Raw genomic sequence first — 25,935 nt, 5'->3', positions numbered from 1 at the left:
TGTCCCGATAAACCTTTTTTATGACAGCACGCATTTCTAATTTTTCCATTGTAAAAAATTGCGGATGCGCCTTTTTTGAACACCTGTTTCTATATGAAGGAGTTGCCAGATCGAAACAAAATTTAACATGTGTTCATAACAGAGATGGAAGTTTCCAAAACACTTAAATTAAATTTTCTCATAGGAAATTATTATATGTGGTCTATGGTGGTTGGTCTTTAAGATTAGATAAGATTTTGTCGAAAATTAATTTTTGTTACAAGATTTCCGACGTTTTTGACGTGTCGTAAAAGAAGAATATAAAATACGTCGTAGTTTCCGACGGACCATCCCTGGTACGTAACCAGAATAAACTTTATGGAGCATTAAACCTTCAAGTTCTATTTTTAGGTGTATGGTATTAAATAAAAGCTGCGAAAATCGATTTTCCCTTCAAAGTTGTTTTGAATTTATTTTGTAAAATATCAAAAATAAAAAATGTTGTTTTGTCCAAAATACGATATTCGTAATTTTTCTCCCTTTTCGGTATAAAAACTCATTTCTTGTAATATTTATTTACTAATACTTTTATTGTTAATTGTTGTTATTTGCATTGTTTCTTTGTTTTTTACTTTATTAATACATAACATTTAATTTTTATTTTATTTGAAATACTTTCGGTTTTTATTTTAATAGCAATATTTTTAAGAGCCCTCTCAATAGAGACTCTGATACTTACATCGAATATTTACTCGTATATGTAGGCTTGCATGTAATTCCTAAATATGTCACTAAGTATATATACTTCTGTCTATGTGTGTGTTGATAGCTATGTACAGTTTTATCATTTATGGACCTAAATAATTAATTAATCTGTAGTATTGCACTTAAAAAGTGGATTGCACTTAAATCTACTGAAAAGAAAAATCCTCGTAATAGTCATTGATTAGATTGCATTCGTTCATCGTATGCAGATTTCGTATAGGGTTCGTATGTTATTAAAGGTTATCAATTAATTTTGCAAATTCATTATTATTTTGTTGATTTTATTTAAAATACTTGAGAAAATTAATTCTCAAGTAATTTGGTATGTATGTATCTATGGGTGGAATTAATTAAATATAGTTTATAAAAGGACATTGCTAAGATTCCCCGCGACCCTTTGAGATGGAGGCTTGGAGATCTGTTGTTCATACATAACTACCGAATACTAAAAATCACATGTGTTTTTATTCGAATACTCTCTCTTAAAAAATTTCAATTTAATTTACAAATTCATTTTTTGTTAATTATTTTACATTTTTCTGGGAATAATAATATTTGATATATGCAGTAAGCCTAAACACTTTAAAAGTCTTAATTATATTCAAAAATTGTATTTAAATAATATTTGCTATGTATTCGCCTAATTTCGGATATTTACAAAATGATATCTGCTAACAGCAAAATGCCCACTGTGCAGTGGAAAAAAATAAGAGCAGATATTCTTTGGACATTGTCTGGATCTATACATGGCTGGGTGAGTTAGATAATTATCGCTTATTTCGACTTTATTTTATTTACAAATTTTTGTCTACTATTTTGTCCTTATTGATGGTGATGAACCCTTAAATGGGTGTAGGCATAACTGTGTAGTCTTGATGTAAACTAGACTTCACACTATCGTATACTGGTCTGCCGCTATCTTCGGGCAAGGCATAAACATCGGGTGGCACACACAATGATTGCAATTTGGAGATATAAGAATCGAATGGTTCCGGATGTGGATAACCGGCGGGATGATGTACAGTGTATGGATGATGGGCCGCCGAGGAGTGACTAGGAGGCGGTGGAGGTGGTGGTGGCGGATGCATACCTCCTGTATGCGAAGATGCTAATGGATGCATGGAACTACCATACATGGATACAGCACTACTGGCCGAAATCGTAGCACTGGGCAAGGGTCCTGGTGGTATTAAGGTAGGATGTGTAGCATATGCCGAATGTTGATTTGATGCACTGGACATGCCTGTGGCACTTGGCATAGAGCTAGTACCTGTCGATCCTGTATTGTGACCAGCTGGTGGTATTCGCACGTGTTCCAACAGTGTTATGACATTATTGCGCAGACTTTCGTAATAGTTATTGATGTTCGATGATGATGACGACGATGATGATCCTCCAACTGAGCTTGTCAAGGAAGTGTCATAGTTGGAACTGATTCCTGAGGAGCCTTCATCATTTCCGGATCCGCCTCCTCCTCCACCCGCTCCTCCTCCTAAGTGCTGGTTGATGCTGGTGAAGGAGTTCGTGAGGCTGTTGGTGGTGCTGTGAGCGTTACTGCCGCTGTTGGTGGAGTCCGCGATTGAACTGGCCGAACCGCTGGAGGAGACTGCAGCAAGAGCTGCTGTTCCTCCAGCAGTGCTAGTCACCGAAGCGAGAGAACGCTGTTGATGAGTACTCAGCGGAGAAGTCTCCTGAAAGACATAAAAATACAAAAAGACTTGTTTATTGTTTGTCTTCGCGGAATAATTACTTTTTTAATATTTTTGTTGGAATAAAAATAGGAATAGGAAAAATATAAAGCTCTATAAAATTCTACAATAAAATAAAAAAATAAAATAAAAAAATATTTGTAATTTTATATCGTGCATTTGATTTAAGAAAAACTAAAACAAAACAATTTAGAAGGCTGTCATCCATTATATTGTACTTGGGCCCTCATTTTGATTGGTAACTTTGTGGAAAAGGGAAATTATGAAATATGCTAATATGCAACACCCAGAGAAGAATATGTTTACAAAAAATGATTGGGTTGTAATGTCCGTCAGCCTGTCTGAAGAAATAATAAATTTATAAAGGCTTAACCCCTTACAAAAAATTGTAGCCGTCCCTGAATTTGAAAACCTCTTTAAGATTTTTCACTATATATTAGTTCTGTAGTTTAGATAGAAATATAATGGTACAAATATGCTAGGTTAGGTTAGGGCTGCCACCTAATGTATCAGGCTCACTTAGACTATTCAGTCCATGGTGATACCACATTGGTGAACTTCTCTGTTATCACTGAGTGCTGCCCGATTCCATGTTAAGCTCAATGACCTCCAAGAGACCTCCTTTTTATAGCCGAGTCCGAACGGCGTTCCAAATTGCACTGAAACCACTTAGAGAAGCTTTGAAACCCTCAGAAATGTCACCAGAATTACTGAGGTGGGATAATCCACCGCTGAAAAACTTTTTGGTGTTCGGTCGAAGCAGGAATCAAACCCACGACATTGTATGCAAGGCGGGCAAGCTAACCATTGCACCACGGTGTGTATGCAAGGCGGGCATGCTAACCATTGCACCACGGTGGCTACAAATATGTTGGAAATCAAACTCTACATCCCAATTGATTATAATACAAATTGGTTCAGATTAGCTCCTACAGCACCATGATAGTGTTTTTCCGTAAAAAATTTCGAAAAAATAATAATAATAATAAAGTTTCACTACAAACAAATAATTTTTACACTAACAATAAGTTAAATTTAGCGTTAGTTTACCTACGGGTTTTCTTTCAGTGTGCTATGTAAAAAAACACATTCGTATTTTCAGAACAAGAAATCTTTGTCCTCCAATTTTTTCCTTCAAAATATGAAGTTTTCTTAAACAACAGAGAATAATTTTTAAACATTTTCATCGATGTGACAAAAATTATAAACTTATTTGAGTCATGTTACAATTAATAAAATAATTTATTTAAACTTTTCTAAAATAAATTACATTTTCTTTTATGGTGGGTTATCTTTTTTCGAGTGTATCTACATCAGGGTTGGCCTGTCACAAACTGTGACTTTTGCGACATACATTTGTGACGGTATAATACGTATGTCGCAAAAGTCGTAAACCTACTGTAGAAACCCTAATTTTGAATAGAAGAAATCCTGAACATTTTTTAATTTAGTTTGACAGCATTCGCTGTGAGTTTCTGCAAAAATTTGTGAAAGTTTTCCCACGGTCAAGCCTATTTTCTTAGATGGTATCGAAATTCCCGTTGGTGAGTGTGCAAAATACCTTGGGGTTATATTGGACAGGAGACTGAATTTAAAGCTAAGAAAGGACGAGAAAAACCACGTACTCGTACAAAATGCAATAGGGAAAATGTGAGGACTAAAACCAAAAATTTTGAACATTGCTAAGAATTGAAACTTCTTCGCACATACCATCGTCTTGGATATCATCGAATTCGCTGCCTAGCTGACGCGACTAAAGTATTTTGAGTTTGCGACTTTTGTTACTTTTTCTACATTTACGACGCGTATGTGACGTTTACAACTTTGCGACAGTCGCAAACCTAAAAAAGTTTGATACAGACCATCTCTGATCTACATATGTCTGACGCTTTGATTATTAATATATATATATATATATATATTTTTTTTGTTTGTCATATTTCCATTTACATTTTTTTGTTAATATTTATTTTAAAATTGTATTGAGTTAAACATAAATATACCATAATGCATCTCCAAACCAATTGAATTAAATTTAATTCAATTTTATTGGTCTCTCATGGTAACAAAACAAAGCAGCAGGCAGAATTCACAAATTGAATAGGATCAAATTGTACCAGTAAGCTTGCGTTCTTCGAAAGTTGCCAGTAATGATGCTCGTGTGGTGTCTATTCATGTGTGTATGGACATGGGTATGTGTGCGATTATATATAAATATACAATTTACCAATAAACAAACAACAATTTCTTCACACATACAATCCAAATGATACAGAGCTAAAGAAAACTTTATGTGGATGTAAAAATACAAAGTGAAAAAAAAGTAAAAGGAAGAACCAAAAAAAAAACTAATATAAATATGAAGGAATTTCTGGAAACATGCATGTGTATGTGTATATAAAAAAATATGTATATGTGTCTATAGAAGTCTATGGGAGTAAATTGTGACGCCCTTTTACATTGTACTGTACAAGAAAAAAAGCTAGAAGCTATAAATGTATATATGGTCGACATAAATACATTCCAACAAAAATATAGCCCCCCCACACACATATACACCAAATACATGTTGGTGTGGGGTTTTGGGGGTGGTTTTGCTCTAGAGGGATGTTGCCAACAGCATTCATTGGTATTGGTAAAACAACAACTGGAGCCTCCAGATGTCAATAAACACACACGCATACACTCACATTCGCATTCGCACTAACCAATTCACACATACCCACAGAATCTGGCTCTCCTCAAGTTCATATGATGCCTGCCCTCTTGGGAGGCCAAAGGTTAAATGATGGATAAAACAGTCTCGAGTGACTCAACGAAAGCAAAACACGAATGCAAGAGAGCGAGAGACCCGAATGTAAGAGTTGGGGAGATGTTATGCTGTAGATGTGTGTTGGAGGGGGCGCGTTATTTGTTGTTGTTGTTTGGTTTATACTACAAGGCTCTTGTGTGTTGAGTAGGTGGGTGGTCGAATGAATGGGTGCTATTGGTTGGTGAGTATGAGTTTGGCTGTTTTACTTAAGGTGTGGCATTGGTGTTTGCCTACGGCCAGTGGGTGGTGGTTATGGTGGCAGCAAATTGCTGAGAGGACTGATTTTGGGGGGCATTGGTTGGAGCTTTTAACTTCCAGTGCATCTTGCGCGCATGGACATTTTAATGTGTATTCTTTACCTTTAGGGATTTTCACAAATTTTAGGGGTTGTTGGCTGTTGTGGTCGTTAAAATTGTTGGTGTTATATTGGACTGGAAGAGTCAGCCACAGATGCACAGCACAAATGCATTCGAAGACAAATTTCATTGGTAGCCCTCAAATCATTCAGCTGGCAAACGCCATTTTGAAAATTGTTCAAAGAACCAGAAAAAAAAAAATTCAACAAAATTTTGAATGCATTTATGCTGAGGACATCTTAATATGGCCCAATGAACTTACACAAGCAATCTAAAATTTTTATCTTTAACAAAAACTTGAAATATTTGTAGGAAATTTGAGGAATTTTCTAATTATGTCTTCAATCAAGAGGATTTTATGCTTTACAAATAGTTTGAGCTCATCTTTTAAAATAAAACTTTAAGATGAATCTACATATCAGGAATTATTTGATAAAATCAAAGTTGTATTAATTTAATATGCTGATTATTATTGTTTTTTTTATTATTTCGATGCAAGTCTTTATGCTATTGTACTTGTACTTGATTAGAATATTGTAGGTTTTCAAATATTTGGGATTCGTCTAAATAAAATCAGACCTTTTATTATTTTCGTATCTCTAAATTTGTATCCTTTAATTTCCATTCAGAGGAAAGAAACATTTCTCACAAAAAAATTACCTAATTCGACCTTTTACTTTTTGGGCTCTGTACCCATATGTTATTCTTTAGCGCGTTTTTGGTTTGAGATTATCAAATCAGAATGTGTCTTCTAAATTTTCAAAACTAAAATCGGGAAACCAAATCCAATATATATATGCTAAAATAAGAACCTATAAATGAAATGGGTATAATGACAAACTTTGTGGAAAATTTTAGGGTCTGTTAACTTTGGCGTTGCCAATTTTATTTTTGGACTACCAAACATTCTTGTTCAAGTAAGAAATTCTACCGAGAAGATATTGTGGAATAAACGATATACGATCTTTGATTAGTTATTATTACTTTGTTTATTTTTCGACCGAGACTGGCTTCGTATAGTGAATTAGATTAGATTTTCATTCTGTTTCTTCTACTTAGAATTCCTTACAAAATTCACAACAGTATTGCCTTTAAACATGGCTGATAAGAAAATTCGGAAATGAGTCAGGGTTAAATGTAATCTTCCGAACCCATTAAATTATATTTCAAATATTTACATGTTATCTAAATTTGAACCAATTTGTGTCCAAATTTCCTAGCGCTTGAGCCAAAACAATACCCTGAACCAAACACTTTGGACTGAGACGTGCTTCTTGCGGCCAATAAACGTTTGGACACCAAATAACGTAGGAGGGATGTAGACATTTTTGAATTATTCTTTGGACATTTTTTTTGTCCTAGACAAATATGTGGAGATATTGAAATTATTTATTTTCGTACAGTTTTGTATAGTTGAATATAAATGTTTAAAAATAAATAAAAAATAATTTGGGCATTTGTGAACAACCCAAAAATATTTCCTATTTTGAGAGTGCTATTGAACTTTAGTTTCGATTTGCTTAATATTAAATATTTATTTCAGCATATACTAATAAAAGAGTCTATATGAACTTCCACTCAAGTTCCATTTTTTATTTTTACCTCATGCTCTAAAATATAACACAAAATTAAAATCAAATTGATAGCTATATATTTTTATTTTAAACCCCCTAAACGTCTTTTTCTCTAGCTCACTTTAAAATAGCAAAATAAAAATTCTTAGCTAAAAGTCAACGACATATTAACAAACTAGAACACTAAAAAAAAAAAAAGTTGCAACTTTTCATAAAAACAAAAAAAAATAATTGATAAACTTTGAAAAAAAAATCGAACCCACACAAGCAACCGCGCTCACACAGACACACAGTAGAAAGTTATGTCTCATGAAAGGGTATGCAGGATATAGAGACGGGGGTGGGCCGTTGACTCATTTGCTTTTGGCTTAAAACTCACAAAGTCAAGTTAGTAATAATTTAAATAACAACAGCGTCTCTGATATGAAAGTCGGGTGGATCCGGAGCCTCTTCCTCCTCTTCATCCTCATCCACAAAGCTGAAGCGGTGTGGCAAAAATTAGAACTTTATGTTTGGGTTTTGTGAGTTTAGCTGGCATACAGATACAGCGAGTTTGGCACAGAAAAAAAGTTACGGCGGCGCGTTAAAACAAAGTTTGTTTTATTGTTAGAAAACTCCAACTTTTGTATGTTCATCCTGGCGACCAGGGGTGCATAAAAGTTTGGTCTCACAACTCAAATGAAATCAAGACTTTTGAGACGTCCTTGAAAACTAATTTAAAAGAAAGTTTAGACAAACGCTTGTTCATACACACACACACACAGGCATGCTTACAAAGGAAAATACTTGGTTTTCGTGGATTTCTTTACAAGACAAAAAAAAAATCAAGAAATGAGGAGACACTGAATAAAACCGGAAGTAAATGAGGAAAAGTGCAAGAAATCCAAAATGACACACAAAGATGAAAATGAATTTTAATTCTAAGGCAAATCATAAATTAGCAGGCATTTGGCAATTTGGTTTGTGATTTACAGAAAACCAACAAAAAATAAAAGGAAATTTAAAATTGTGTATTTCCAAAAGGCAAACGGAATTAAACTAGAAAATACTTATGTTGCCTCAACGAACCTGAGCCTACGTACCCTATCGCTGGTGTTCAATTGTGACTCCATGGCATTGATGTCCGATTTGAGACGCATCATCTGCGATTCGACACGGGCGTTTTCACGCTGCAGTTCTGTGATTTCAGCCTCTAAAGTATTAAGATCCTCATTTGTTTCATTACCAGTAGTAGTACTTGAATGTATACCTGCTGTCGCGGAGGCCGTTGACGATGACGATGAGGAAGCACTGACCGATTGGGACAGGCTATCGGGCAGCATGCCAGCAGTCACACTGGATATGCTGGAGGAGCTGCTGGTGCCCAGCGGAATATTTGACGAAGTAGATGAGCTAGCGACAGCAGCGGCTGCAACAGCGGAAGCTGAAACAGCCGCCGATACTGATGAACCACTACCACCCACTGCATTCATCATCATGTCCATACCTGGAAAAAATGAAACCGCCAAAAAGAAAGAGATCCAAATGTAAATTTTCCACAAGAATATTTTCGACTTTTTTTTGTTTTTGAAGAATTTAAGTGAGGTGAGCGTGTGCTAAACAATTTTCATTGTTATTCTCTTAAAGGTTCACAAAGTGAGTGGGTGTATATATGTGTGTGAGTATAAATAAATGACTGTGAATCTTACGTGGAGTGTGAGTGTGAATGTTTGTTGGATTAAAATAAAAAAAAATCATAAAACTTCTGGTCTAGCTTACCTCGCTTCTCACTTCGTCAACCCTTTTAGGCACTTGACTTGATTTGACTCAATTTTTTTGGGCTGGGATTTTAGTTTTTTTGTTTGACTTATGTGATATGATTTGGTCTTATTGGATCTACACAAGTTCTGAAGTTCTGATATTTGATATTTTGGTATTGTGGTTTTGTTATTTACATGTCTGTTTGTCTGTTTACAGAAGATATTCCGCACCGATACAAAATGTCGCATAATCTAAAATAAAAAAACAAAAGAGAAATCATCAACAACGGAAGGAATCTCGAAACGTAAACGTAAAGAAATAGACCTAAGAGATACAAGGGAGCTGTAGAAACTTCCCCTCATAGGGTCTTGACAAAACGTTTTAATGGGAAATCTAGAGTGTTAGTGATGGTGAGTGGTAGTTAGCAAAAAAAAATGAACTTAAAATATTTCTATTTTTTTATTAAATAAAATTATTATCAATATTTTATTTTTTTTTTTTTTGAAATACCAAAGAAATTTGTTAGCACACGCACACAACAGAAGATTAAACATTGACTAGTGGTGGTGGTAGTGGTATTAATGGTGTTAGTTTATAATGTCTACTCTTCTACTCTCTTTAATTCTAATTTTCTCTGGATGGAGGAAAAACTTACCTGTATAGCCTTTGGGATAAACCATGGTCACTTCATCGAATTTTGGTTTCTTGATGGCTTGTGAGGCTGAGCCACATCCTGTGGGGAGAGAGTGAGGAGGGTAGGCTGTTGAGGGTAGTCGTTCATCGGGGCTGTAACAGGAATACGTACCATCAAACTTCATGGCAGTGGCAGCAGCAACAGCGGCTTTATGTTGTTCCACTGTGCCACCTGCTTCAAGGACACGCATTTTATTACGATTGGCTATGGGACAACCGGAAGCACTGTAATTACGGTAGGCGAAAAACAAATGCATACATAAACCGAAAAAATGAAAAGACAAGAGTTAAAATCAGTACATTTGATATTATTTTTTTGTTTTAACATGTTAGTAATAAATTTAACAAAATGGCCAAGCAAAGGAGATTTCACAAAAATAGTTGTACTTTTAGCTGTATTATCAGTTTGGAAATAAATTTACTCTATTTGAATCTAGAGCAACTGTAAGTATTATTTTATTTTCTTCATAATTTTGAAGCAGCTGCATATGCATGTATTTTAGAGTTAAGCTTTTCTAAACGGACTAAAACGGTCACTTTTCTAAAATTTAATAATTCGTAAATTTGAAATCTATGAGTCAATTATATTAAAAATAAAAAATCTCAAAAAAGTAAATAAAAATTACAAATATTTAAGTGTTTTTCGAAAATAAAATCAATATACAGTGAAACCTCTCAAAAATGAATGACTTGTCTAGTTTTAAAAGTTTGATTTTATTTTGTTAATATAGCTAAAGACTCAAGACAATTATCCACTTTTAAGATGTGGTGTTTCGTTTTAAATTATGGAGTTGAAAGATTTGAGATTGAAAGATAAGATATTAATAAATTTCTAGTATTTCAACACAATTTTCCAAAGAATATTTAGAGAAATATATGTATGCCTAAGCGTAAGCTCGAAATGTGGAGCAAATTCCAGAAAACAATACTAAGGTGTACGGACTTTAAAGTCCTATTAAGCTTGGTCCTCTTGGGCCGAAAACCTTAGACCTGTATTGTATAGGTAGTTTGTCCTACTTTATGTCAGTAAAATAAATTGATAAAGGAAAAGTTCTACTGGCGGTGGACAATGGACCCATCCACAATATCTTCCCTACACCCGCTAGAAAAACTCGCTCTTTTTTTATACGGATACATATTTTGTTGATCCCGCTCTGCTAAATCCAAAGGAATATGAATATAGCTAAAAATGTCGATTTTTGAAAAACCCTGAGGAGCATACACAAAAAAATACTTTAAATTGATTAACGTTTTCTCCTCATATATCCTGAACTACACTGTGTAGGCATATGCATTCCGTCGTATGGATTCTCCTTACATCGAACAATTTCATTTACAGCAAGTGCAAATTTTATATTTAATTTAGATATTTTCCTGGCAGCTTTACTCCTAATGCATCTTTATAGTATCATACAAATATATATAATATTTAAAAAAAAAATATTAAAAAAAAAATCCAGAATTATTAAACTTCTTCTTTTCAAAACCTTCAAAAAAGTAAATACTTACCTTCAATCAAATCAACAATATTTATTTAATTTTATTCACAAATTAAATAAGTTTTGCTCCAATCACAAAATATGATAAATTAAATTCCATTAAATTGGTATTAATTTCAAGTCATTAAACTATTTCTAGAAAATTTTTCAATATACATTTTTGAAGAAATAATATGTCTCCTATAAGCAAAAAACTTAAAATTCATATAAAGCTTTCAAATCACTTTCCTACAAAATCTCAATTGCTCAGACCATTTTTTTAATTTCATAATTTTTTTCATAATTTTTCCAGCTTACCTTCTGTGTGATAAAAATTTACCCGTAGAATGGCCCGAGCCATCACATCCAGGTATGGGACACCTAAATTAATTATCAAATTATCAAAACATATTTCCTTGGTATCTTCTTAGTAGACTTTACCTTAAAGGTTCCGAATCTTGACCATCTCTGGGTTTGCTCTTGGGCTTATTCGCCCTTGGACAACCTGACAAACTACGATGGGACGAATAATTGCCAGTCACATGGCCAGAGCCATCACAGCCTGGTGTGGGACATTTCAGCTCTTGCGAATGGGGTTGCAAATGATTGCGATCCGTTCGTGGACAACCGGTCAAACTGGATAAAGAAAAGTCTCGATTAATTTCTTATCTCCTGCGAACAAATTCTCGCCTTTGTTCTCCATGGAAAACAAATCAAATTTGAAAACTTAAACTTTAATCCCTTCAATCAAATGGCTTATTGGAAATAAAAAAAGGAATTTTAAATTGTACAAATAGTTTGAGAGGAAAAGTTTATCTTTCGTTTATCTCGTGAAAAAAGGGCATTGATTCATGGTTGAATGAATTCCAATGAAGTTAAATCCTGGACTGGTAAGAAAAAACAAACAAAGCGGTAGTTTCCCTCACCAAAGAGGACAGAAGATATGCTTTTCCGATGTTAGTTTTACATACAAATTAGATTTTTTAGTTTATTGCCCTGGAAGTAAAGTAAGTGTATGTGGGGAAAGTGTGGTAATGAAAAGACCTTTCTAGTTTAGATTAACCTTTATCCTCGAAGGGCAGTAAATTTTATGACCGCCCTGTTCCAATGTGGCTATCCCACATATCTTAATAAATATTAAAATATAAGTGACAGTATTTGTGTGTGTGTATATGAGTAAAACAAAGACCAACGAAAGGACATTAGCAGCCAAGGCATAATAATACAAGGACCCAAGTCATTTGTATGACAGTCGATTATTTTGCCCTGTAGCCCATACACACACACACTTACCAACACTTCAGCATCATCATTTTTCATTATCATAATAATGATTTTTGTAGTTTTGCATAAACAAAAGGTCCTTCAAACACACACACCACCCACACAAACACACTCAGATCCCCCACCTAATCTCTTTTCCTTATAAATAAAAATCTTAAAATTGCTAAGGAGAGAAAAAGAGATGTATTCCAAAAGTGTTAACTTAAGCATTGGTTAGAAACTTGCCATTCAACTAACCTATCCTTTGTCTTGTCATGTTGTGGTATATGCTGGGGCGGTGGCATGGAATAACAGGAAGCTGGACTGGTCGAATAACCACCCGATACAGGCGTCGGATATCCGCCGGGACCGACAGCAGTGGCATAAGGATTACTACATTGATATGCGGCGGCTGCACCATAACCATGATAGCCAGCTGGAGGATAATCGGACTGCACAACCATGCCATAGCCAGGATGGGGAGAGTAGCCTGTATCAAACAACGAGAGAGGGAGAGAGAGAAAGCCCCCCAAAAACCCTAGTTATAGAACCAAGATATCACAACGCACACACTGCCAATCACTTACCACTTGGATCCCTATAACTGTCTATGTAATGGGAGCCACCACTGTCCGGTGTAGATTCACGACTATAGGGCCGGGGACCACCAATATGACCAACGAGACCAAAGCCTAAATGAGGACGAGGAGGAGGACCACTAAAATCAACACGTTCCATGTGAGGAGGAGTTGGAGCAGATCTTATCGTACCATTTGCTGCCGATGTCGGCAATCCAGGACCAAATCCTTGGGGATGGGCACCTACCACTACGCCATCGGGATGCGCTCCATACTGAGGGCTGGTTATGATGCTGTGCGGCAATCGACTCACCGTCAGATCCAATGTTTGACCCTGGGGACTTGGCACTTGAGGACTGGCTACATTCGGACTCGCTCCAGGCTGGGGACTTCCTGCACCGATCCGCTGACTGTATTGATTATGCGAAGCTGGTGAATTGAAACCCTGAGGACTGGATGAGGTTACCGAAGTTGATCCGGACAGATCCACTACCGGCGCTGCCGAGGGCGAAGGTGAACCACTTTGCTTGGGTTGCTGTTGTGACTGTTGTTGCTGATGGGATTGTGATTGCTGAGCCGCTGAGGTTTGGGAGGGCTGTTGTGTTTGCTGATTCTGATATGCGGCTGCAGCAGCTGCTGCCTGGGCAGCGGCCATTTTCACCGATAGATTAATGGCTGAGAAACCTGGAGGCAGAGGTCCCATACTGGGATCATAATGATACATAGGTCTGGGATATATAGGTCCCCCATTGGCCATCTCATCATGCTCCACCTTGGCCATGAGCAACTGCTGATCTTGGAGATATTTCTGTTGTTGAGCTTGAATATCATCGGCGGACTGGGATAGATATGGATACATATTTGCCGGCCTCTGGCCACCACAATTGGGATCGTAACGTTCAAAGGCTGTACTCAGACCACTGACACCGCCGCCACCACCACCACCCGAAGGTGTCGATGAGTCCACATAGGATGATGAGACACTGGACGATATCGAAGTGGGTGGATTGGGATCATAGTTACGTGAACTCGGTGAAATACTGCCATTGTTGCCATTTCCATTACTCGTCAACATTTCACTACCACCATAGGCCGAGGGAGGTTTACTCAGACTTTCGCCCCCATTCGGTATGGAATGATGGCTGTAGCGCATGTGTTCGTATTGTTGTTGATGCTGGTCAGCCGACTGTTGAGAATTCGTTTGCTGTGAATGATGGTCATTGTGATAGGACTCACTGCCATCACCGGCGGAAGTGGAGTTTTGGCCCGCAGACATCATTAGACCGGAAGATCCTTCAATGAAGGGACCACGTTGCTGATGCAAAGTTTGGCCATTGTGTGGACTCTGTTGATCGTTGATGGCATGTGATTGCATGCCCACAAAACGATTCATATCATTGTGCGACTGTTGCTGTTGCTGCTGCTGAAGAGTTCCGGTGGATGTGTTGCCGGCCCCACTACTACTGCTGGCATTGCCGGTCGTCACCGAGGAACTGGTGCCATTGGAATTCGCCCGTCCCGAGGCATTTGTATTGTCATTGGCTAGATACGAATGCATTGGACTTTTATTGTATTCGGATTTTATATTTGGCACTGGACTAAATTCCGATTTGATGATGGGCATATTGCTGCCGCCGTTGCTAATACTATTGCTGGTGGAGCTACCGTTGCTGTTATCCTGCGAGTGACTGGAACTCAACTTGTTGCCACCGCTGATGCTCCCCGAACCGTTGCTATTCACACAATTGCTATTGTTGTTATTCAAATAAGGGCTAGGAGGGATTTTATATTTGTCCAAATGATGTAAATCCTTCGATGTTTCGCAAGGAGCTAAAAGAGAAAATATGAATGTGGGCATTGTTAAAAAACAATAGTTAAAGGATTAGAATGTAAAAAAAAAGAATACGAAAAAATTATTGAAATTCTAGTACATCATGGATTTGTTCAAACCACCAACCTTTAGAACAACGTGAATTTTCTAGCCCTGCATTGTTTATCAGTAATTTCAATTGCTTTTTGGCCTCCCCTTTGGCTGCTTTGGGACAACCGGATAAACTTCGATGAACACTACGATGAGGCTGGATATGGCCTCTGCCATTGCAGCCAGGTGTGGGGCATTTTATTATTTGCTCATGCAAAGCCAATACTAATGAGAGAATAAAACGAATGAAAATATTCCCATCAATGAAATATTTAAGCAAAATCTAAATCAACAACTAGACCTACAACAACAGTTACGCATTGAGAGGGACAGCGAAATGAGTAGAGAGAAAATGTGAGAAAGAGAAACAGAATGGAGAAGTCTAAGACATCTTAATAGCAATCATTTGCATGATTTGATTTTTTTTTAAGAGTCATAGTCTTCTTCTCGGAGAATATCTAGGATTACGAGAATAATCATGCATTACACTCACACACACACACACACACACATACGTATACAAAGTTAAAGGTTAGAGACACACACACACATGCGCTTATAGGAGAGCCAGAGACAGAGTAAGTGAGAAAGGTTTCAAGCTAATTTATTTTGGGTAATTTAAAGAAATTTGTTCACTTACATTCCGATGTGACCTTATCACGTTTAGGACAACCTGACAAACTGAAATAATTTGAAAGAATCATATTTTATATTGCAATGCAAAGTGAACGAGAGGGGGCGAGAGAGTATATAGAATAAGGGTTATCAAAAAGATTTTCTTAAAGCATTTTACAGAGTTCACTAAGAACAAAGGCATACTTATGATTTGCATGAACGGTCCTGCAGAAAAATTTGGATTTTGAAAAATAAAAAAAATATTTTTTTTAAATTATTTTTAGTTTTAAAAAATTATCTTATGTACAAGAAATACGTTTGCTTAGTTTTTCAATTTAATCAAAAAATAAAATATTAAAGGTGGCAACAAAATTTTTAAAATTTTTCGAGATAGTTTTGACATAATAATTACCAAGGTAATTCGTATCCCAGAAAAAAAGCGTCGCCAAAAAAGTAATGAAAATGTTCTTTTTGTATCCGGAAGTGGTGCAAAATTGACGCAGAAGCGTTGAATGGGCTTGTCATAGAACGGAAGTTCTCCATTTCAACAGCCGATGCACTGAATTTGCATCACTTCTTTAGGTGTGATCCGAATTCAATGTTTTGGATGTAAATTAAAAAATCTGTGATATTTTGTTAAATAACCAATTTTTATAATATTTTATAATTTTTAATGGATTCTAACGCATGTCGGAAACGTTTGACCTCAAATATTTTCAAAAATTCACAAATTTTTCAGATTGGATTTAGCATTTTTGTCGACAAAATTTAAATGATTTGTACCATTTTATGAATTCTTACTCTGTTTTTAAACTATTTGAAATAAAAAAAGTTAAAACTATCGATTAAAAGTATGAAAAAACCATGTTATAAAAAATTTAAATAAAAGTTTAAATAAAGAACATCTTTGGGAGTGTATCTTCTGGAAGTGCTTTTAAAGTTGTACCTTTGGAAGAACTTCCAATTTTTTTTTTCGCTGGGATATTAAAAAGTATTATAAATATTACACTAGCCCGGGCTGAAACATGTATATTTAGGCTTATTAAAGCAACTGAAGAAAAAATCAAATAATAGTGTTCTAATCTGTAAAACTAAACATAACGAGTTTCCATATTTGTCACCATAAAAGAACCAAAGAAGTTGATCATATTTAAACGAAAAAAAAAACAAAATTATATACAATATGCTAAAAAAAATTATAAACTTTAAATTTGAAATGAAACGCAATATGGTAACATTAATTATAAAATTACAAAGATTTAATTTAAATTATATTAAAATATTAAATATCGATATAAACTAACTAGTTTCCAAACCTTTGATATAATAAAATTTTTTAGATTTTAATTTATACCTGAATAATACAAACATCCTATATTTTGTAGAATATTTACGAATTATAAAAAAGATATGGATAAAAATTTTATATTAGCAAAATTCTTTGATCAATTGAACTATTAAACAATTATTTAAAGATAATATTGCAAATATTTCACTATTATTCGGCGACCACATAAGCTTTTCACCAAAAGTCAAAATTAAAATTAAAAAAAAAAAATAAAAAAAAAAATGTATTTTCATTTTTCTATTGAAAACCTGTATATATTTTTAAAATTTTTGATAACCCTTAAACACTCTTCGAATAAAATACCTTCTGTGATGGGAATACAATCCAGTAATGTGGCCCTGGCCAAAACAATTTGGTGTAGGACATTTGTTACCATCTAAAAATGAACACAAAACTTTATATCAATCTAGGTTTTCGGTTGAATGACATTCACAAAAAATTTGGAAACGTATCATAAAAAATGTAATTATCCTAGTAAAAAAATCAGCTTAAAAAAATTTTATAATTTCCATTTTCACAAATGCCTTCTTGGGTATAAAAAGTGTCAATCAAAACAGAATCTTAGAATATGAGAGCTACGCTACATAAGCAGGAAATGAAATTCTTGTTGGGACAACATTTGAGTTAAATAATTAATTAAAATTTGATGGAAAACAGTATTTGAATTATTTACTCACATAATACACACACCCAAACATATCATTCACATTCATTTTATCACATATCCTTCTATTGGAAATATATCAAAAACCCGACTACTTTGGTTTTTTAAGCAATCTAAGGGGTAAAAAGTAAAAATTGCTCTTTTGCCATATAAACTTTACCAGTGTATATGTGTTTGTGTGTGTTAGTTTGTCGAATGTTGTCGCATCCTTATTATAAAATTCTAATAATGTATGAGAGTACAATAGCAACAACAATGACTGACTGCTTTACTATCAGCATGTCCTTTGTAAATGGGTTCTTGGGAACAAATTTTTAAATAGTCTGTGTATGAAACTCCAGAAACAAACTCATACCTCTGCCATAGAAGAGTACACGTTTTCCATATGGTTAGAGTTGGGTTGTCACTTTTTAGAAAAAAAAACTTATTTTCTAAATTGAATTTAATTAAAACCAAAATATTCTCCATATAAGGTAGCACGCATGAAGATATTATTCTAAGGTAGATAAAATTAAAAGTTCATGGAATCTGCAGGTTACCACCAAACCACCAATTTAAGATAAATACTCTTGAGACATAGAACTAAAAACACACAACCAGCATTCCTTAGAGGAGATGGTAATAATGATATTGGAGAGTGGTCTTGAAAATTTTAAAGGCAAGGGAACATAATTTAAGGTAAATTTTTTTGAGGTTTTTTTCCATTCAACAACGTTTTAAATGAGATCCAAACCTATCGAGAGGAGTTTGAAGATGGAGAGTGAATATGAAAAATTTACAGATATCGGATTATAATCCGACGCTAAAGAAATCGATCTAGTTACGCACTTTTATTTAATAAAAATCAACACGACGTAAAATTATTTGAACCGACTTGACTTGATTGAAAAAATAATGTTGCACATGGGAAAGAAAAATTGAAATTTGACAAAATATGATTACCATATATCATATTTGGGAATATTCTTCTTTAAAGTACCGAAACATGTAAATAGATTTACCGCTTGATTCAAGAATTTCGGTAAATCAAAGGCATCTTGTAGTGTCAACATTTCAGTAAGATCGGATATCTATTAGAACGAATGGGATCGGGAATTCCAGGTCCTTTAGAACAATTTTGGAGATATAAATATTTTGGAATCATTGCTTTTGAAAAGCCTATCTCGCAGCGAAAGCAACAAGCATTTGGATGATGTATTCATGCATTTTTCTTCTGCCAATGCCACCGTCGAAAAATATTTTAACGACAATAAATTCGACTTTTGTTGAGTCTAGTACAGGTGCCCCGGAAACAGTTATCACTAAGCGACTAAAATATAAATTTCAAAAACTCTTATGGATCATGAAATGCTCAAAAATATGATTGAGTTCGAGTCTCTATGTCATATCGGGATAGTCTATGAGGCATTGACATACTCATACACACCAAGAACCCTTCGAAACTTTAGGCTGGGCCCTGCGATTGACTATACGTAAATGTTTTATTAGATTCAAACTCGTAAGGTTTGCAACAATCAAGGGGCTAGAAATAGTGGCAGCCCGATATTTCAACTTCACTTAGAATATTCAGTCCATTGTGATACGACAGTGGTGAACTTCGTATCACAATGGACAATGGAATCTGAGTGAGTTTCACTGCAATGTGGAACGCCGTTCGGACTCGGCTATAAGAAGGAGGTCCCTTGTCAATGAGCTTAACATGGAATCGGGCAGCACTCAGTGATAAGAGAGAAGTTCACCAATGTGGTATCACAATGGACTGAATAGTCTAAGTGAGCCTGATACATCGGGCTGCCACCTAACCTAACCTAACCTATTTAGCTCAATGACAACGGACTCCCTTTTCTAAGTAGGACAACTATATCCCCTGGGATATAAAAACTAAAATTATATTTCAGCTCACAATGAATACAATTAACCATAAACTATGTATTTTGGTGTGCTATCATTAATCTCCGTTCTATTTTAATTTCGTATAAAATTTAAAATTTTCTTGAAACCCTATGCCTTGCATAATGTATCCTAAAAAGTTTTTATTTCTAAAATTCAAAAACAAATTTTAATTTTTATATTACCCATCCAATGTGACACTGCTGAATCGTAAATCATACAGTGCATGATTGACATACTTGAAATGCTTGACAAATATTGTTTTTCTAGTCTGCCTTCATTTATGTTCTTGATTCCCTTCAAGTTGTGACATGTATATGTGCACCCTTTCTCGAATATACAAAAGACAAACTGGAATATTAATGACAAACAATTTTTTATGAAATGTCAATCAATTTAGACTTTTTACCACCATCAACCCACCAGTAGCACCTAATTAGCTCACAAAAGCAAATCCTAACAAAAAGTCGTCTAAGCTTAATAAGCTCAAAGATAAAGAACAAGACTAACAAAAAATCTTACCCAGCCCATACACATTTTTCCTGCAAGTAAAAGCCTTCTTATTATTGTCATTGTTTGTTGTGTTGGTGCTGAAGAAGAAACTATTTAAAAAGTCATTGAAATTTTTAGCCTGAAAAGGATAAACCAAACTCATACTTGTACGTGCACACTTCATTTTAGCCATCCCCTTTTTATGAAAATATTTTGGTTTTGTATTGGGATATCCATCATTTGCATCCTTTCTAATCGTGCTGCCATAATGACAAAATAAATATGCGTAAGTGGTTTATGAAACGTGTCTTCCGCACACGCACTCACACAAAATTCCTTCTAAAGACTTATGCTTTTTTACCCAAAAACTTCATCTATTTCGAAGGATATATTCATTCGTCTTTTCTGGGTAAAAATCCTTTTTCCACCATGCTCTTTGCCTATGAATGTAATGTACGGAAATTAGTGTGACAAAATTGTTATTATTGGAGTTGTCTAAATCATTGTTATTCCTAATAGAGGCAAGTATTCACCAAATCATACAATCATATATGGATGTTTGTATGTGTATGTGTATAGATTCGCTTTCGTCTCGTTTCACTGTTTTGTGGCTTTTGTGCAATGTTTTATAAGACGCATACAACAACAAGGAGCTACTATCACCTCCACTGCCAGCTCTTCTACACGCTACTCACTATTCCTCTAATGTGCTGTTTGTGTTTGACTTAGCCACGCTTGACTGGTTATGAGGCGGGAGTCTCTTTACTTGTCTCTCTCTCTCTCGTAGTTCTATTGTGTTATCTTACAAAAGAGCAAAGCATTAAAAGCTTTGACTTCGATATCTTCATATTTCCCTCGCTTTGACTAAACGACTACTCGTGCATATAGCCATCGTTGTGTCGTTAATATTTAGTTTTAATGCCATTCACATACGCCACCGTGTTTTAAGTGCTAGCAAAATGTGCAAATAATAACAATACTTATAATTATAATGCGTGTATAAATAGGTTTAACTGCCTCCAAATACTCACACACACACGCACGCACACACAGGTTCACAATATCCTTTCATACACAAACAAGCATTATGTCAAAGGTATCTTCATGCCAAGGTTAAAAGGGGGGACAAAGTATGTGCTTATTGTTTTCCTGGTTTTATGGATAAATATCTGTTGTTTGCCTTTTTAGATGCTAATGGGACCAGTGTGGTAAGGTGGAGACGGAGCATCAGATAAATTGAAAACGACGCCAATCCCTTTAAATATTGCCTTAATTACACCCAATTTTTTCTAGAGGTAGATTTTACCACTTAAAAGATATGTCATTACTGGTGTTATTCGTCATGATTTATTGCAAGTGAAAGGGACTAAATATTTTTCCATTATAAAGGAACTAATTTGGTTCCTTGGAAGAAAATGGTGTTTCTTCCTGTAATTTTATCACATTATGAAGTTTATATTAGAGAACATGTACTCATATATCAACCTGTGAAATCTTTCTTGATGTTTTACTTATATTACACAATATTATATTGCGATTAATATATTCCGAAACAAAATCAGCAAACGATAGCAAACTTGATGCAATTGTTAGTTTTATAAAATAATATAAAAGGACTTGGGTTTTAATCTAAGGTATAGAGAGTGACCATACTAGGAAAATATTTGACCAAAATGGGTGTCAAACTTGTTTGCAGAAAATTCTTCGAAACATTTGCAAAAATACTGCTACATTCAATATGAGCTTAACACCTCAGCAAAAAATGGAGCAGTATTTCAGCAGTATTCCCACCAAAAAATGGAGCACTATTTCAGCAGGATTGTAAGGGAGAGAGGCAGTACCAACTGCTTACAAAACAACCGAATCAACTCTGATTTTTGTGGGCGATGTCTCGATTTATAGCAGTTTCTATATAGCGCTGATATAATTGCTCATTTCAATAGCAATATTGCTCGGAAGTGATATATAAATTTCAGTTTCCTATTTTATAGCATTGTTGGTAAGAAGGAAAACAGCACTACATTTCATGTCTCTATAGTGCATGAATTGGTTGCAATAACGTAAACGAATGATCATAAATTAGTTTGATTACATAACGCTGATATAATTGGTCATTTTGATAGCAATATGTTATTGCTCAGAAGTGGTATATAATCTTGAGTTTCCTATTTTATAGCACTGTTGGTATTAAAGAAAACATCACTACTTTTCATACATCTATACTGCATGAATTGGTTGCAGTGACTTAAACTAATGATCATAAACTAGTATTTTTGTATACCAAAAAGCGCAACTAAACTCTTACTGTTGAAGTATTTTTTGGTGGGACCTTTGCTGGTATGACTGTTTAGACGCATTCTGTGAAATAATTGTCTAGTGTAATCATATTGTAACGAATGTCGTGAAAATAAAAGCCTACATTTTATCTTCTCAGTAATAAATGTATAGGAGAAGATTAATTAACTATTTCACTGGCAATACGCTCACATTGTGAAGTCTAAAACGGGCAGCCACTCCACCTAACCTAACCTAAGCCGCAATACATATTCCAGGTTTTTGAGTAGTATTCCAGGTCTTGAGTACAATAAATTTTTTCACTTTTTTTATAAATTTTCCAAAAAATTTACTTTCTGCAAGCTCAAAAGTTCAAAATTAGGATACGGCATGGGGTCAACTCCACGATCTCCAGTTGAAATTCCGCCATTTACATGGAGATAAATAAGAAAAAAAACCTTTAAGCGTAAAAATTCACAACCTAACAGACCGACCATGTCACATATTCCTGTTATTTGGACTTCATCGCGTTCTATTGGTTTTCACCATCTATAAAAGTCATTAGGTGCAAATGTCAATGGCAAGAGGAAATCATCGCCGTAAGAAAAATTTAGTAAGGCACACAAAATGTATTCTTCAGACGAGTAAATAATTTGGAGCATTGCTGGAAATAAAATGGTCTCTCTATTGACAAAATCGAACGATGTGAGTCGGTTTTGCTTTTCATTTTGGAATCTTTAGATAATACCAAAAATATGTATAATTGGGCTCATAAGAAGATAGAAGATAGTTTGAAGAATGTAGAATAAAGCAATAAAGACCACCCATGAACTTAACTTGATGACAGACAGAATTCTGCGGTTATATGTTTGCAATATAGCTACATTTTTGAAGATTGCAATGCTATTAGAAGAAACAGACGGGTATCGCCAAATCATATTAGAATTTCTCCCTAACTAGACTTTCTATTGTAGAAATAGCTATCAGAACTAAGAAAATATTCTCCAAAAGAATAGTACTCAGGCTTGCAGTATGTATTACAATGTGATGAAATGAAAATTTATTCTTAATATCCTAATTTGACACATTACATGCATATAAATTCTGAATTAATTACACTAGTTTACAAAAAAAATCATGAACATTTGATGAAAATCAACTTTTGTATACTTTTGTATGTATTTTGAGCTGCTGAATTCGAAAAAATTTTAAAATATTTTTTTATGGAACAGTTTTTGAGATATCCCGTTATTTTTAAATGTTCGCTCTTTTTTCACTAAATACAATATATCACGAGTTAGAAATATTCGAGAACTAAGAAAATATTCTCCAAAAGAATAGTACTCAGGCTTGCAGTATGTATTACAATGTGATGAAATGAAAATTTATTCTTAATATCCTAATTTGACACATTACATGCTATTCCGCAAGAAGTTTAATGTACCCATATAAATTCTGAATTAATTACACTAGTTTACAAAAAAAATCATGAACACTTGATGAAAATCAACTTTTGTATACTTTTGTATGTATTATGAGCGAAAATTTAAAAATAACGGGATATCACAAAAACTGTTTCACAAAAAACTTTTAAGCTTTTTTTCGAATTCAGCAGCTCAAAATACATAAGAAATGTTGATTATCATCAAATGTACATTTTGAGTGTAAACTAGTGTTATATGAAATAACTTTCACAAGTAAAATTTTTATTAGATAGAAAATGCTGGTGGATCTAAGGTCGTACAAAGCCCAATGTTTGGTCAGATATGCTTGACATGTTTGATTAGGTCTTTATTGAACCCAAAAACATGAAAAATAATTTTTCATTCTATTTTTTATTTTTCATGTTTCAATTTGTATTAAGCTGGAGTTGGTTTACTGTCTTTAAGAAATTTTTAAGTGAATAAAATATTTTGTCCTTGAAACGTTGAATATATGGTGATAAATTCCTTGTTGATCGATCGTAGAACTTACTAAATATCACTTTACACAATGTTTATAATCTGATCTTCATCTAAAACTCCAAACCTATTGAAATATAACCATGGATAATGTAGCAATACATATAATACATATAAAAAAATAATGCATTTTCTTTTCTATAACTCCACCTGGTTTCATTGAATTTATATTTTGCGTTATGTTATAATACGTCTTATGAAATTATTCTTCAAGTCTTAAAGGATAGTACAACTTCAATATATAACGTCAAGTGAATAGTTATAGGTACTACAAATATTGTATAACAAATTGTTCTATCTTTCATTTCTTTAGAAAAATAGTATCTTTATAGAGCGTAATAAATCAGCTCTTTATAATCTTCAGACATGCATAAAACAGACAATTTCACAAAGTATTTATAGGAAAAACGCCACCACCTTTTCATGAGTATTGTTCGAATCGAATTCTAAGAATGTCATAGACAACTCCCATGTGCTATATAAAATCTTCTTAAAAATTAATCAAAAATCTATTAACCCTCGTCATACACCACATCATCATCATCATTTCCATTATTTTCATCAATGTAAACTCAATGCAACAAGAAGTTAAGCACAAGTTTACGCCAATTCATTCAATAACCAAAACTCAAAAGAATCAAGAATTTGTAAAACAAACGAATGATTAAAATGAAAATTCAACTAAACAAGGTCAACATGAATAGCAAATGCTTAAACTTACCACGATTTAGACTGCCCGGCGAATAGGTAGGTGGACTAATGAGATTGGCTGTCGAAGAAATTTGAGATTCTGTAGTATCACTGCTGCCGGTTACTAAGCCATTTGTCACAGGAGCATTACGATTTATATCCTGCATAACAGAAGCAGCACGACTTCCAATACCAGCTGGTTGAAGTATGGTGTATTGTTTGGTAGCATCATCTGAAGATTTGTTCGTCACTTCCGTCTCGAGTTTTATGGGATCAGAAGATATTCGCTCACCAGTTTCATAAGACTGCGAACGATTTGTCAACAGCGAAGCTGTACTATGAGAATGTATGCTTGTTGGTGGTAGAACTGGAGAATAGCTCAGATAGGAAGAACCATTGGAGGTTGTGTCCGCATTTGATCCCCCATAACCTTGATAGTGTGAGGGATAGTTCATATGGCCATTACGTTTTATATCTAATGGAGGTTTGAAAGCCGAAGCCTGAGAGAAAGCACTCTTCTTGCGATCCTCTTCGTTTTCCTCTCCACAACTGGGAATATTTAAACGAGCCTGGTCATTCTCTTTTTGTCTGTGGAAACGTAAGATATCATAGGAAGAATAAGTATTGTCCTTGTATTGTGAGTAGACTTTGTGGTCATACTTTTGTTTTTCCTCAAAAAGATTTTGAAATGGTGGTGGTTGTTCGTCCTGTTCGGGCAGGCGATAGGGATTATGGCGTGCTTCAGGCCAACTACCCGAGAGACTTTTCAAAGCTGCCTGAGTCTCACGAATCAAAGTTTCATCATCTTGATCTTCATGAGGAGATTTACCCAAATGATCAACGGCATTTGAATTCAAGGTACGTTTCTTTTGGGGCAATGAAAGGCGTTCATCATATTTGGTGGTGTTATGGTCGTTGCTACTACTATTATTATTATTGTTGTTGTTGTTGGCATCATCGTCACGTGAGGAGCGTTTTTTGCGTTTAACAGCTGTTTCATATTCTGTGTCAACTTTGCTGGCGTTGTTATTTTCGGCAATTGTCACCGTTTCCTTGGTTAAGGGTCGTTTCAACAGAGCCATGGTGTAAGAATGCGAGAATGCTATTGCCAGGGAGGTTGTTATTTATCTGCT

At 34.7% G+C, this 25,935-nt stretch overlaps 1 protein-coding gene across 1 annotated transcript; it reads right to left on the bottom strand.

Moving 5' to 3' along the window:
- Positions 1-603: 603 nt before the first annotated feature.
- Positions 604-25,935, bottom strand: LOC142231483 (uncharacterized). Its single transcript, XM_075302091.1, has 11 exons — positions 24,834-25,935; positions 17,139-17,207; positions 14,905-15,093; positions 12,957-14,777; positions 12,628-12,859; positions 11,548-11,742; positions 11,425-11,487; positions 9,741-9,853; positions 9,591-9,668; positions 8,278-8,681; positions 604-2,435 (listed from the first exon to the last, which is right to left on the bottom strand). Exons 1-11 carry the CDS (start codon positions 25,882-25,884, stop codon positions 1,587-1,589), a joined length of 5,064 nt encoding a protein of 1,687 aa, XP_075158206.1. The 5' UTR covers positions 25,885-25,935; the 3' UTR covers positions 604-1,586.

This window comes from Haematobia irritans, chromosome 3 (genome assembly GCF_050003625.1).
Source record: "Haematobia irritans isolate KBUSLIRL chromosome 3, ASM5000362v1, whole genome shotgun sequence".
Taxonomy (NCBI): domain Eukaryota; kingdom Metazoa; phylum Arthropoda; class Insecta; order Diptera; family Muscidae; genus Haematobia; species Haematobia irritans.
This window is presented reverse-complemented; position numbering and strand designations above follow the sequence as displayed.

What these genes read in the sequence shown, in the direction of transcription:
- LOC142231483 (XM_075302091.1), bottom strand. Translation starts at nt 25,884, where the DNA reads ATGGCTCTGTTGAAACGACCCTTAACCAAGGAAACGGTGACAATTGCC. An exon ending in CAGTTATAGGGATCCAAGTG is followed by an intron (nt 12,860 to 12,956) that starts GTAAGTGATTGG and finishes TGTTTGATACAG; the next exon opens with GCTACTCTCCCCATCCTGGC. An exon ending in CATGACAAGACAAAGGATAG is followed by an intron (nt 11,743 to 12,627) that starts GTTAGTTGAATG and finishes TTCTTTATCCAG; the next exon opens with TTTGACCGGTTGTCCACGAA.